The 13,534-nt window shown below is 30.5% G+C and overlaps 1 protein-coding gene across 3 annotated transcripts in view; it reads right to left on the bottom strand.

Moving 5' to 3' along the window:
• The window catches only part of TLK1 (tousled like kinase 1), a 151,154-nt gene that overhangs the window by 21,789 nt on the left and 115,831 nt on the right, over positions 1-13,534 (bottom strand). For all 3 annotated transcript variants that reach the window (XM_031960474.1, XM_031960475.1, XM_031960476.1), the window contains one exon: positions 9,269-9,335. In XM_031960474.1, coding sequence (XP_031816334.1) covers positions 9,269-9,335 — 67 coding nt within the window. The remainder of the gene's footprint in view (positions 1-9,268; positions 9,336-13,534) is intronic.

Genomic DNA, 13,534 nt, shown 5'->3' with positions numbered 1-13,534 from the left:
AAGAGAGAGAAATTGACAATATTTGACTAAAATTTATTAGTGAAATTCTAGGTGATGTACATATTTTTAAGTTTCATGAAAAGATGACTTTTGGACCCTATAACCAAGAGAGAGTATGAAGATAAGTGAAGAAGATGTCCCAGAACAAAGATAATCAAATACTAGACATTTACTAAGTACTTACTGATTGAATAAATTTTAATGATAACATTACTAGGTACAAGGCTAGCATTATTTTCATTCAACTTAACAAACGTTTATTGTTTTTTTTTTTCACTAAGAAAGGCGATATAGGTTTCATCATATTAATTTTGATTAGTAAACACTCAAAATTGGGTGCCAAGGAAGGATTGAACAAATTGGCTCCAAGGTATTTATAAAGAGATGGTAGGCCAAGGTGAAGTAATCACACATCTCAAGTCCCTTAAAACAAAAAAAACAAACAAAAAGTACATGCATCCTCTATACGATAACAAAATATGTTGTCTGCATTTGTTATTACTATGAAGAGAAAGAAACTAGCTTCAACTTTCTGATACTTTAATTGAAGTTAATAGTTGCATTTATTAACAAATGTTTGTTGAATTGAATTTATTGAATTGTACTATAATAAACTGATATTCGACAAGTATTTGTTATCAACCATCACCTAATAGAATCAACACATATTCCCATATCATCAGCTGTTATTTCAATCATGGTCAAGCTGGAGATGGAGCTACAATTTCCGAATGGGGTAAATTTATCAGTTTTTCCTTGGCCTGCACTGAGACCATTTAGCCTTCCAAAGAAGCCCCATAAAGTAAAACTATCTTAAGCCTTCTACTGCTACTGTGGTAAAACTTTCTAAATTCATACCACAAAACCAGTGGTTCTAAGTATTTAGGACCATTAAAAAAAACCAAAACAATAAAACCTAGTTTTCTTTGATTACCTACTAAGTTAATTATTAAGGAGATCAACACAAGAGGAAGAAAAGAGAAAACAGAAATGTTAACTTTAGAACATTTTTTGTTCTCCATGGGAGATTACAATGAATAATTAAATGTGTTCTCTAAGTATACCATCATGTCATCGGCAAAGAGTGATAATTTGGCTTCCTCATTGCCTATTCTTATTCCTTTAATCTCTTTCTCAGCTCTTATTGCTATAGCTAGCATTTCTAATACAATATTAAATAGTAACAGTGATAGTGGGCAACCTTAAGCCTATCCTTCAAACTCCAAACTCAAATGGAAAGAATTGCTATTCCTCAAATAATGCCCCCATTCCAATAGCTCTGTGTCCTTGTATTTCTAGATGGCCACATTTCTTTTGTAAGTGCCCTCATCTATCCTGAACACACAAAAATTCAACCTGGACATAAAACAAAGACTATTGATCTACTCAACCTAAACTAAGGTACAGTTTCAATAGGGTTGAATAATAAGAAAAAGGGGGGGCGGGGGGGGGGGGGGAGAAAGGTTCATTTTCTAAGTAATTTCCTAAATCTTTTTTCTTTCTTCCTGGTTTTCCTTTTCTTCTATGCTTCTTCTCTCCTTCAAGTCTAATGTCTTTTTAGAGACCAAAACATCACACAAAGCAAAATTCATATTTTAAAAGACCTACATGAAAACTGGTAATATATTGATGCAGAGTACATTGACTGAGGATCATCACCCTCTCGAAAGAAGCAAAAAGAAGCACTTCAGTAATTAGCCACATTAAATTGCAAAGGAAATTTAAAAAAAAATTCTAATTTTAAATATATTCTTGATAACATAAAATTAGCTACTATATAACAGAATAGACATTCCTTAATGATTGGAGATGTCATCATTATCTGGAAAGTTCAAGCATACATTATTTTAAAACATAGCTCTGGCATATGTGCAAAGGGATAGCACCTAGCATGGTGCTTCTCTCTTTTTTTTTTTTCCTCCCTTCTTGTTTTTTTATCACCCTAATCACCATCCTTTCCTAACAGTCTGGTTCTGTGGATCTTTTAAGAATCTTGTCAGTTCTACTTCTACACATAATTTAAAAATTCTTATAATATATATATATATATATATTTTAGTGCAGGAAGATGATACTAATGACTCATCATCTTTAATTAGGATATATAATTGTGTGGTTATTTCATGTGGTGGTGATAGATTTAAACTACTCACACTCATTCAGTTTCCCTTATGACAAATTTATAAGACAACCTACAGTTAAAAACCTCATTTTACCCTGTATAAAACATAGCTGATTAGACTTAAATACCAAATTTGAACTAATTTGTACCATGCTTTGCCGAGTTGAATTACTTAAACCATCACCAAAAATAATCCAGAAAGAAAATATTCAGTAGTACAGAGTTGGCATAAGGTATGAATTTGTTTAACTTTATTGGCATAGGAAAGCCTAAGATGATAAAAATCCACAAATACAGACTAACACCATTGAATTTTAGCTGCTTAGAGCATTCAGAGATTAACTGACTTGATATGGGTCACAGCTAATCTGTGTCAAAAGCAAAACTTGAACCCAGGGCTTTTTAGTTCCAAGGTTAGCTCTCTATTCACCATTCAACACTGTCTAAATATCTTTATAGATAAGTAGAAACATTTGGGTTGAGTTGCTTAAAAAACAACTGGATTGCTCTGTAACACTAGGTATGAGATGGTAGGGTTTTTTTTTTTCTTTTAATTCTTTTTTTTTTTATTTAATAGCCTTTTATTTCTTTTAATTCTTTTAAAAAAAAGAATTCTGCTATTACCTAAAGCAAACAATGAAAAATTCAAAACATTCAAAAGTGACTGCGGATTTATATTTAATAAGAACAAGAAGCAGAATATGGATATACTAAATTCACGTTCTTCATTGGATGACACCAAAAAAAAAATGCTATAAGGGAAATGTTTATAAACATTATTGAATTCTAGTGCTGACAATTCTGTATTCTTCATATTTATAACATCTTCATAAGATGTGATTCTCATACTTAATTAGGCAAAAGGACATAATCTTAAATTCAGAGATCCATACCATTTCTTGGCAATTTTACAATATGCCAATGAACCCAAATGAACTACTTCCTCTTTCCCACTGCAGTAAATTAGGACGGGACACAATACTGTTCAAAGTATAACATAGCTTAACAATATACTTAATCTGGTTACATACAGAACTGAAAGGAACCTTTTTTAAAGTACTTTCTCTCCTGATACCTTTGTGATAACTATTTGGTGATATCCTATTATATTTTATAGACATGATACATTTGCCTTTGCCCAAAGAGAACTCCTGCAAAATTTCCTTTGAATGATTAAAATAAAAATTGAAAGAACAAGTTTGGGGAACCAGTCTCATATGGGGTTTTCTAGCTATGTCACTAAAACATTTATATATGTTATATCTCAAATTTAATTGACAACAAATGGTACCCATAAATTCTTGGTATTTGTCATAAGGGATGGATGAATTAAGATAGCAGAGCTGCTCTTGAAAAGGAGACCAAAAAGGAGGTCAAACTTCAGTATTAATTAATTGGTGGTCATTCACCTAAAATCAGTGCCCTGTTATATTCCAATGTTCAAAAGGTTGCAGAAATCCCGTGTCTTCCATCTCAACTAGTTGAATGATCCACTGTGAAGGAGTGAGAAAAGAGCTGTCCTTGGTCTTGACCTGTAAAAATTTCATCATGGAGGATTAATACTGATGCTGATGCTGCCTGTGACTGGTTCAGTTTTTCTCTGCAGATGGCCAATATCGGTCAGAAAACAGGATTTCTGTGGCAGTGCTGACTGAAGGGCAGGGCTGTTGCTATACTTTTATCTCTTCAGAACGGAGGCACAAGGAGAGGTGAATGCCACATCATAAGGAGCAAAGGAGAGAGAGAGAGAGAAATGGTGTCAGGTGGCATGTTGGATGGGATTTGTGTTTTAGTAGACTGAAGAGACTGTAAATAGTTTGGCCCTCTGACTCCATCTCTGCAAAGGTACTTTTTGTGTTGCTGATGATGATCCTTGACCAATCCAACACCCATTAAAATTCATTTACATTTTTCCAAATTTCCTGAATTTATATTTGAGGATTATAAATCACATCTCCACATTTCTCAAAATATACAGGAGAAAATTTTTAAATGTTCCTATTACAAGATGTATCACATCTTAAACTTCATTAAAATTTTTAGCTTTCTATATACACCATTTCTCCTTATTAACTTTAAAAACTAAATTATCTTTTATATAAAAAATCCAGAAGGCTAGAGATTTGTGTACAGCATAAAATCCCTTTATATGTCATTCACAGCATCAACTAGTAAATAGCAGGAGGAAGACAAAAACAAAGGTTCTCCCAACTATAAAAACTAGCAGTCAAAGGATGTTGCCTCTGAATGGCAAATGTTTTGACAACAGAGAGAATGTTACAGAAATAATGGCAGCTAACATTTTTAATTTTACTAATCTTTCTTGTAAAGTACAGAACCTTTAAATAGTACTTGTCAACAAAGATTTCAAAACCACAAAATAAAATATGGACTACAAAGGTAACCTGAAAAAAAGTCTCTATTTTATAAACTTAACATTTCCTTATTCCTAGAATTTATCTACAGTAAGAATCAATATAAAATAACCTGATAAAAATAATTTGCATGTTTACTAAAATCCATTGGTTCCACATGGAAGCATCAGCTATACAAAATGGGAAAGAGCTGGCAGCTTTTCCTAAGAGGAAAAATCTGCCAAGGGAAATGCAATAATTTCCTTGCAAGCACAAACTTTTAATACATGATACTTGAGGGGGGAAGTTGTATATATACACATTACTGGCAAATTGAATTTGACTTGAAGTAAAAAAAAAAAAAAAAAAAAGTTATTTTTCCTAATTAAAGGAGTTTTAGATATATTAGTTTGCACTCTCCCCACATCATCTTATTTGTTGGTTTAATATGGTGAGTCCTTTATAAGAAGCTTAAAAATAAATTTTAAATTAGTTTTGAGAAAATTACAGCATTTTGTTAGGAATACCTGTCTCTTGAGTTGACCTTTATAAAAATAAATTTGGAGTGAAAATCAACTAATACCCTAGCAAATTATGGAATTCTTTAACTCATGCAACACTCACAAAAGTAACTTCCAAAGAAGACACTTTAGAAGTACAATACAATTAACTTAAAATGACTCTCCTTTATTTAATTGCCACAAAAATTAAATGGTTTACCAAAAGGTTTTAGGCAAAGCAAACTTTCTTCTACTTAAGAGACAAGAAAAATACAAGATGAATTCGCTTCTCTAAAATTAAAAGCCAAACTCACTGAATCTTTGAAATAATAGAACTCTAAATTTGCCTGACTACTATAGTTACTCACACACAATAACTACTGTTAAGAGACTCGCTTATACACAAAAGTGACAATAGACAAATGTTTTTCCTAAACACTAACAAAATATAAGAGCTCTCAATTCAACAAATTCTTTCAGCATTGGCCAGAAATCACAAAAGTATGATTGTTCCTCTTATAAGGAACAGGCAGAACTTTCTTAAATTTGCTCAGCAACAACTGTTTTGGTTATCCTGTTGTTATTCATTCTCTATTCTAGTGAGTTGAGGAATAATTCAACTGTATAAAACTAATACATATTGTTTCTTCTTTAGTTTCTATCACACATTAAAATACACCTCACAACAAAATAACTGTGTAAAGAACAATTAAATGGAACTTCCATTATTTCTGTTCACAAATTTTTTTATATATATATATATATATATATATATATATATATATATATATCTCCCAGTACCATATTATTTGTCATATACTTCCTCAGGCATTTATTTCTCACTATTGCCAAAATCCCAACCAAATCATTTTGTTCAATTGCTGACATCCTTTATCAGTCAGGAATTTAGTCATTTTTCTCAAACTACAACAATATTTATATGAATCAAGAAAACAAGTGCTTCAATTTAACTTGGTAGCTGATATATCCTTGATGATGCAAAAATATACTAGATTCTATTCATTCTTAAAGTAGAGTTGGGAACCTGAAAACCAATGTTAGTAGAATCCAGTATATTTCACAACACCCAAAAAATCACAATTCATATCCAGTCCATGGCAGAATTTGTGAAAGTTCAAGTAAAATATCTAACAAATGCAGGAGGCAGGGTAACTTTACACAGTAATGAAGCATCTTCTGGACTCAAGTTAACAGTGCAGTAGAGACAGAACACTGGACCTGGAACGAGATGGGTCTGAGTTCAAATCCAAGACACTTAATGTGTGATCTTGAGTAAGTCTATAACCCGATTCAGTTTTCTCAAATGTAAGATCACAATAGCATCTACCTACCTACCTCAGAGGGCTGTTGTGAGGATCAAATAAGAAAATAAATTAGCATATTACCTGGCAAGAAAAGCTTAATAAATGCTTATTTCTTTTCCATTTCCCTTCTCTCTGAATTCCATTTTTATTCTAAGTGAACAATTGTCTTAAAATATCCAAAAGAGGTAAGACTTCCTAATTATTTCTTTAAACACATGATTAATGTGTTTAATAATGTTTCATAATTCAAATGCAAAACCACAGTAAAACAAGGGAGCAGATGTCCACTTCTTCTCCAAAGTGACACTGCCAATGACATTTGGGTTACCATCACCTCTCTTATATAAATTTTACATTTCTTAATGAATCTTTTGGGAACACACCCACAGTCCAAAATCTATCAAACTTAATATCAGAGAATCATCAATCCAGAAGTGGAAGGGACTAGAGAGATAATCTATTCCTTAATTTTTATAGCTAAAACATCCATAGATTTAACAATTTACTCATAGTCACACAAATAACATGCTACAGAGTCAAGATATGTACCCAAATTGCTTGGCACATGGTGATTTTTCAAATGTCAAGAGCACTAAGGTATGTTTCAAGGTTATAATTTCTTCTACCCTCCCCAAATAATAGCTCCAGGACAGAGAGAAAAGAGTACAAATATTTAAGTTAGAGTAGGTAAGGAGGAAGAAGAGTTATAACTATGAAGCTGTTACTGTCAATTCACTGAGTATGTTCCAAGTCAAAGAGAAAAAAGAAAATTGATCATAAAAGGTACAAAGATAAGAGAATGAATAGACAAAGAGATATAAAAACTGAAAGGATAAATCATAGGAATTAAAAGAAAAGGACACTGCTTTTTATACTGTTTACAACTATATCTTTTTGAAAAAAAAAGTGTTACTTTACAGCTATCTATGAATCAAATACTATGAATGCTAAGAGAAGCTCACTATTTAAAAGCAAGTATGCCACAGAGGCTTTTGAAAAAACAAAGAATTTTACTGTATTAAAATTAGCCAATCCTAATTTATCCGCCACATAAATTCAGGCTTTCATATAAGAGCTTTTCCTAAAGATTCACATATACATAACATATTGTCTAGTCTCTAAAAAGAGATTTTAAGCCATTCTATTTTATACAGAAATAAAGAGTCAGAAAAAGCTTTATTGTACTGAAGATAAAAAAGTCCCTATGATCTTATGCTGAACATAATGTAAAGCAGAGATATAAAGAATAATTCACTTTTAGTAAAGATATAAATGTTGTACATTCAATTTCTAAATGCCAAAATGAGACTTCTCGTTGGGCTGGAAGGTATTAGACAAACTAACCTTTTAGACACTTTTGGTTGCATCTATTATTGGACAAGGGGAACAGTAAGAACAAGACAATATTGGAAGAAGGGGACAGATTTAGATATGATTGGAAGATTTTATTAAGAATAATTAGGATTTAAAAGGAAGATAGTAAAGTAGTAATAACACTAAATTAGGTATAGAGTTTCTATGTAGAATTAAATGAAAAAATCAGGTTATATCAAGTTGAAGGCCAAAGCATGTTTTGGATCAAGAATTCAAAATTTAGTTAAAGTTATAATACAAATAGAGGTCATTATTTTAACAATGTAGTTTATTATGAGATATCCTAAACTACTATTTGGTAGAAAACTTTTTGAGAGTTGGTAGGGACAAAGTATTTTATTATCCTCTGGCCCACTTGCTGGAAAAGAGTACAATAAAACTATGTACACATATATAATAAGAGAAACCTGAACACAGCCTCAAACTCTTACCTAAAAATAAAATCTGTTAATATACATTTCTCCCCCATCTTCCCCAACAACCACTTTCCCTCACATCAGGAGAGTTCAATATTCTGGAAAATGTAAAAGTATATAATTAAAAATAAAATTAGGAACTTTGCTCTAAAGATCATAATTTCTTTCCCATATTACACTTGTGTAACTAGAATATATTTGATATTGAGGTTTTAAAATACAAAACAAGGATTTTATAGAAAGGGGAAAAAAAGATGTCTCCCCATTTTAGGGTTTAGGACAAAGCTAGGGACTAAGTAAACAAGTCTGAATTTTAAATGACACATAAAAATGAGGTTGATTCAATTCAGTGATTTTCCATGTGTTACGGTTCAGTAAAGATGATGGCAAAGTTCTTCTATTTCCTTTTTTACAATCTTGTCAGTACATCTTTTGAAATTACATAAATACAAAAGTAAGATGAAAGGGAAATATTTTTAAAAAATACAAAATATTCATTATTTAGGAAAAAAAAACTCATTTTTCCCCAACACACTGAACTAGGAATAAGCTAATGAAACACTTAAAACAGTAATGCAAAATCAAAACCAGGATATTGATCATTGACAGCTTTACAAATGAATACAAATCAAATATTAAAACAACAAAGGTGTTTTTTTTTACAATAATGCTCCTTATTACTTTATAATAATTCAAATTATTTCAGTAATCAAACTTAAAAATATTTGTGAAAAAATTTAAAACATGTATACAATAGTTTGAAAATCCTCGATTATTACAAAAACATTGGAAATATTCATAATTTATTACAAACAGTGAAACAGGAGCAATGCAATATGGAATTTTACTGTTGTAGTTATAATATACAACATATTTTGTTAAAAAAAAAAAAATTCAAGTCTGAAGAATTTAAACTTAGTTCACAACTATTTTTAACCAAGCAATAACTACTATTCTGCTATGTGCACGTTATATTGACTTTTCATATGCTCAAAGTTTTATATTTAAAAAAAAAAACAACAAAGCTAAACCATTTCCTATGGCCCCTCATCGGCTCTTTTCATCTCTTATCTTCACCGTTTCTCCCATTTTCAATTCTTTCAATAAGAGTCCTCAGTTCCAACTCCCACAACTTCTTTAATTAAACTAAAAACCCCAGTTCACCAAGTCCACATACCTTTTTGAGATGTCCTAGTCTAAGTTTGAAAATTTCTTCTTGTTCATGGTACTCTGCTAAAGTCAGCCTGCCAAAACAATAAAACAGTAATCCTACAAATTAAGATTATTTATTTTAAAAGGTGAGCCACTAAATATCAAAAACATTTTTGTACAAAACATTTATGATTAACAACTGATCAAAATGAGAAACTAGATGGAAATATTAGAGTTGTATTTAAGTCTAACACAAATTATTAAACCATCCAAAATATGATATGTATATAACATAGACATTTTAAGAAATTTCTACATCACTTACTTTAGACAGTGGTTTTTTCAAGTGAAAAAAATCATTAAAAAAAAACAACAATTCAGGAAAAACCGTTTTCACTGCTGTTAAAGTGTAACAAAATACTTCTTAGTTATGAAAATTTGGTCATAATAAATTTTCAAATGCAATGCAATGAATAAATGCAAAACAATGAATTAAAATGTTAAATTACACACACACATTTTTATTAAGTATTTATTTAGGGAAAGATTAGACCTGTTTTTTCATTAATATAATAATTTCTCAAATTAGCAAATTTCCTCTATCACTATAGTTAAGTACTGGCTCCAAAATTTAAGACTTAGAGAGTTGTTTCTTAGAGCAATGTGAGAGTATGTGATTTGCCCAGGATGACAGAGCTAATATATATCAGAGGTATAACTTAAATTCTTCCTGGCTCAGAAGCAGGCTTTCTATTCCCTACATATTTTCAATTTTGCATGTGATTTACAAAGTTTTATTGGTTATATAATTCATTCAAATGTCTGATAATCTGAAAACATTATAAAGCAGATAACTATTTTAACAAACTAAATGTTAACATTTAGTTAACAAACTAAGCTTCCTAAAGAAAAAAGTCAAGACAAGGAACATCAGCACTGAAAAACTTCCATATTTATTTATCATATCAGATATGGTATGTTTTAATTTAAGTTTTAAATTGTTCATGATATCCAGAGAATTAAGTAAAATGGCATTCTATTGTCACATACACAAGCTATACTAATTTATTAGTATTCATGAGTCTCTACAGCATAAACTTACTGCAACTATTTCTTTTTAAATCATATTCCTAGAAAAGTCAATTCTAGTTAAGTATAGAAAAAGAAAGCTCTACTACTCTCCATCAACCATTTTATTAATTGGCAGCAAAGTCAACAGTAACAACTCTCTGTATCTTATCATCCATCACAACAAACACACAGAAATACTTTCACAGAAAACCGTGGGTAACTGATTTGTTTTAGCATTCATTGGGAGATAAAGTAATGAGCAAACACACACTTCTGGCATAAAAAGAGAGTGATATCTGAAAACAAACTTTTTCATACTTAAATCCATTCATAAGAAAGATGCCTTTCCTGGCATTATCTGCGCTACACAAATGTACTATATTTATTGATGTTTTTAATGTAAGTACACAAACTATAGTCAATTTTTAAAAAATTAGTTTCTTATCACATTTCTAATACTGCTATTTACTTACAAAGATCTGCATAAGTGAAACGAGTTGGTTTCAACATTTTTTCCCCCCTACAGAATTCATGTATGAAAATGTAATGATGATAGTTAGGGTCTCTTACTTTCTTATTAATAAAAAAGGAAACTTGATGACATTATACCAAACTACCAACCTTTGGTTATTCAAGAACAATTATTATTTTCTGTTAGGGAAAGTTTTATTCTAAAAGACTAAAAGGATTTTTGTCCCAAATATATATTCCAAAATATGTATATCTTTACAATTAAACCTTATTAATTCAAAATAACTGAGGGGTGCAGAGAAAGTCAATCTGAATGAATAATTAAGATTTTTTCTATAGTTTTATTATGTATGATAATTAAAACCAAAGTGCTATATATGACAATTTATAAATGATTTCTACTCAGCTAATTGTGCTATTTAGTGTCTTATTAATGTTATAGTAGTAAGATATTTACCTGTAATAGTCTTATACTCACTTTACATGAAACATTCACCAATAATTTTAATGGAAAGTATAGCAAATGTTTCCTGGGTCCAAGTTATCACAAATTCTGATTTGTGTGATATGAATGAAAAATGTTTAACACACACACACACACACACATTTTACTATTTATGTTGTAGTTTCCTTAATTTAATAACACCAGACCAATTTTTTCTTTACATAGACATAAATGAAAACAAATCATATAATATCAATAAGGAAGAAATTAGGTCTTTAAAATTTTATTAATACAAATATTAAAATCAAATATCAATTACTAAATCAAAGACAGGCAGAGTTTTTCAAATCATCTTTTAAAAAATGGATCATAATTACAAAAATCTGTTTTTAAAAAAATCACTTTACTTACTAGTATAAAAGCCAAATCTAAAACTTACATACTATAAAATATAATTTTTAAATGATTAAAATGATAAGGATTAGATTCTTTAATAAAAACTATTGGTTTAATGTAAATGTGGAATAAATTGTACTAGAAGTAACTAGTGCCATATACACACACACACGCGCGCGCGCGTGTATGAATTATATATGTATTTCTACAGGAAACCACAATTCTAAGTGAATTTGAAGAACAGAATTTTGAGCTTATATTAAGTGACAGACCTAAAACCTCAAGTTTAAGGAACTTCAATCTGTAGTACACATTGTAGCTTATTGGTATTTCATCATAGGATTCTGATATTGGCTTACTCCCACCATTACAGAAGCAAAAAGGAAAAAAAAAAAAACTAACATTTATAGAGCACTTAATATGTGGAAGGAATTGTGCTAAATTCTTTTTTTTGAGGGGTGTGGGGAGATGTGTGTGGTAATTTAATCATTGTATTAATAAGGCCAACAGGTTATTTAAAAGGATGACCATTTGTCCATTTCTTTTAGACCAAAGACAATTCATCGAGGGGTTCTTAGGACGTCTGAGGGGAAACAATGTGAAGAAAAAATAAAAAATGGATGCTGCTTAACAAAAATAAATCAAAGGGCATACCAAGTTCTTTTAAAAAGTGATAAAAATTTTAACTTTTAACTTTTTAAGAAAAATAGAAATGGATGTCCCATACAGGTATATTTTAAAGAAAACAAGATCAACAATAAGGAAGTCCTGAATAATCACATAAATGAGAACAGAAATGTTATGTTACTCTAACTTCTTACCACTATGATGCTTACAATTAGAAGCTGGCCATAGAAGTGCCAGAACTCCAACCTCTTTCCTCACCCTTCTTTTCAAATAAACTTATATGAGGATTATTTTTTCTTTTAGTATATCTTAGACTTTGAGATGCAAACAAAAAAAAAAGATTTATTGATTGGAATTATTATTATAAACAGCTTTGAAGACATACAGCTATTGTATGAAGGACATATGTAAATATTAAACCAGATGTTTTAAAATGAATAGTCAAATTCAAATTATCTCAATAAAATGTGAGGTAATATAGAGATTAATAAAATCCTGGAATCAACATAAAATCTATATTTTCTTCATGACCTACTTGGCTTAAACCTTAGTCCTGATTTCCTGGATTGCCTTCTCCATGGTAAAACTGTGAAGGTTATAAGTATTAAATTTAAGTCTTCAGTTTTGAATAATGTTCCAGAACTAAGCCTGAACACATTGATTAGTTGATTGTTGTCCTTCAACTTCAAAACGACGCCACTATATGTTGAAGTCAAATTATAGTATGTCCGACTATGGCTGATGAGACCTTACAAACTTGGAATGCACAAATTCACATAGTTCATGTTCACATGTTTATATAGGCACAAATAGCCTATGTGAACAACTGGGGTGAATTCTCTTAAATTTGCACACCTTGTATTTCTTTTGAGCTACTTCAAATCTGCTTTGCTTATAAAGCACAACAACTTCTCTGATGAGGGCATGGCACATGGAGAAGTCCTATACCAGTTCTTCCAATGTCATAAATCAAGTCTAAAACAAATCTAAGGACCTAAGTTGCTTATAATAATAAATAATAATCATAAAAAAGATGTAGATAGAATTGCTTTCAAAATTAAAAAAAGAGATGGAAGAAGAAAAGTTATTTTAGGAATCTAATCAATCTGGCTTCCGAGCTTATCATTTAGCTGAAACTACTTTTTTCAAGTTGTCAAAAACTGCCAAATTTAAAGGCCTCTTCTTGATTCTTCCTCATCCTTCTTGTATTCAGTATTTGACACTTTTCTTCTCTATTCTCTTTGGGTTTTCTTCATTTTCTTTTTACCTATCTGAGCAATC

This window comes from Sarcophilus harrisii, chromosome 3, assembly GCF_902635505.1.
Source record: "Sarcophilus harrisii chromosome 3, mSarHar1.11, whole genome shotgun sequence".
NCBI classification, from domain to species: Eukaryota; Metazoa; Chordata; class Mammalia; order Dasyuromorphia; family Dasyuridae; genus Sarcophilus; species Sarcophilus harrisii.
The sequence above is the reverse complement of the archived record's forward strand: the minus strand, read 5'-3'. Positions and strand labels throughout refer to the sequence as shown.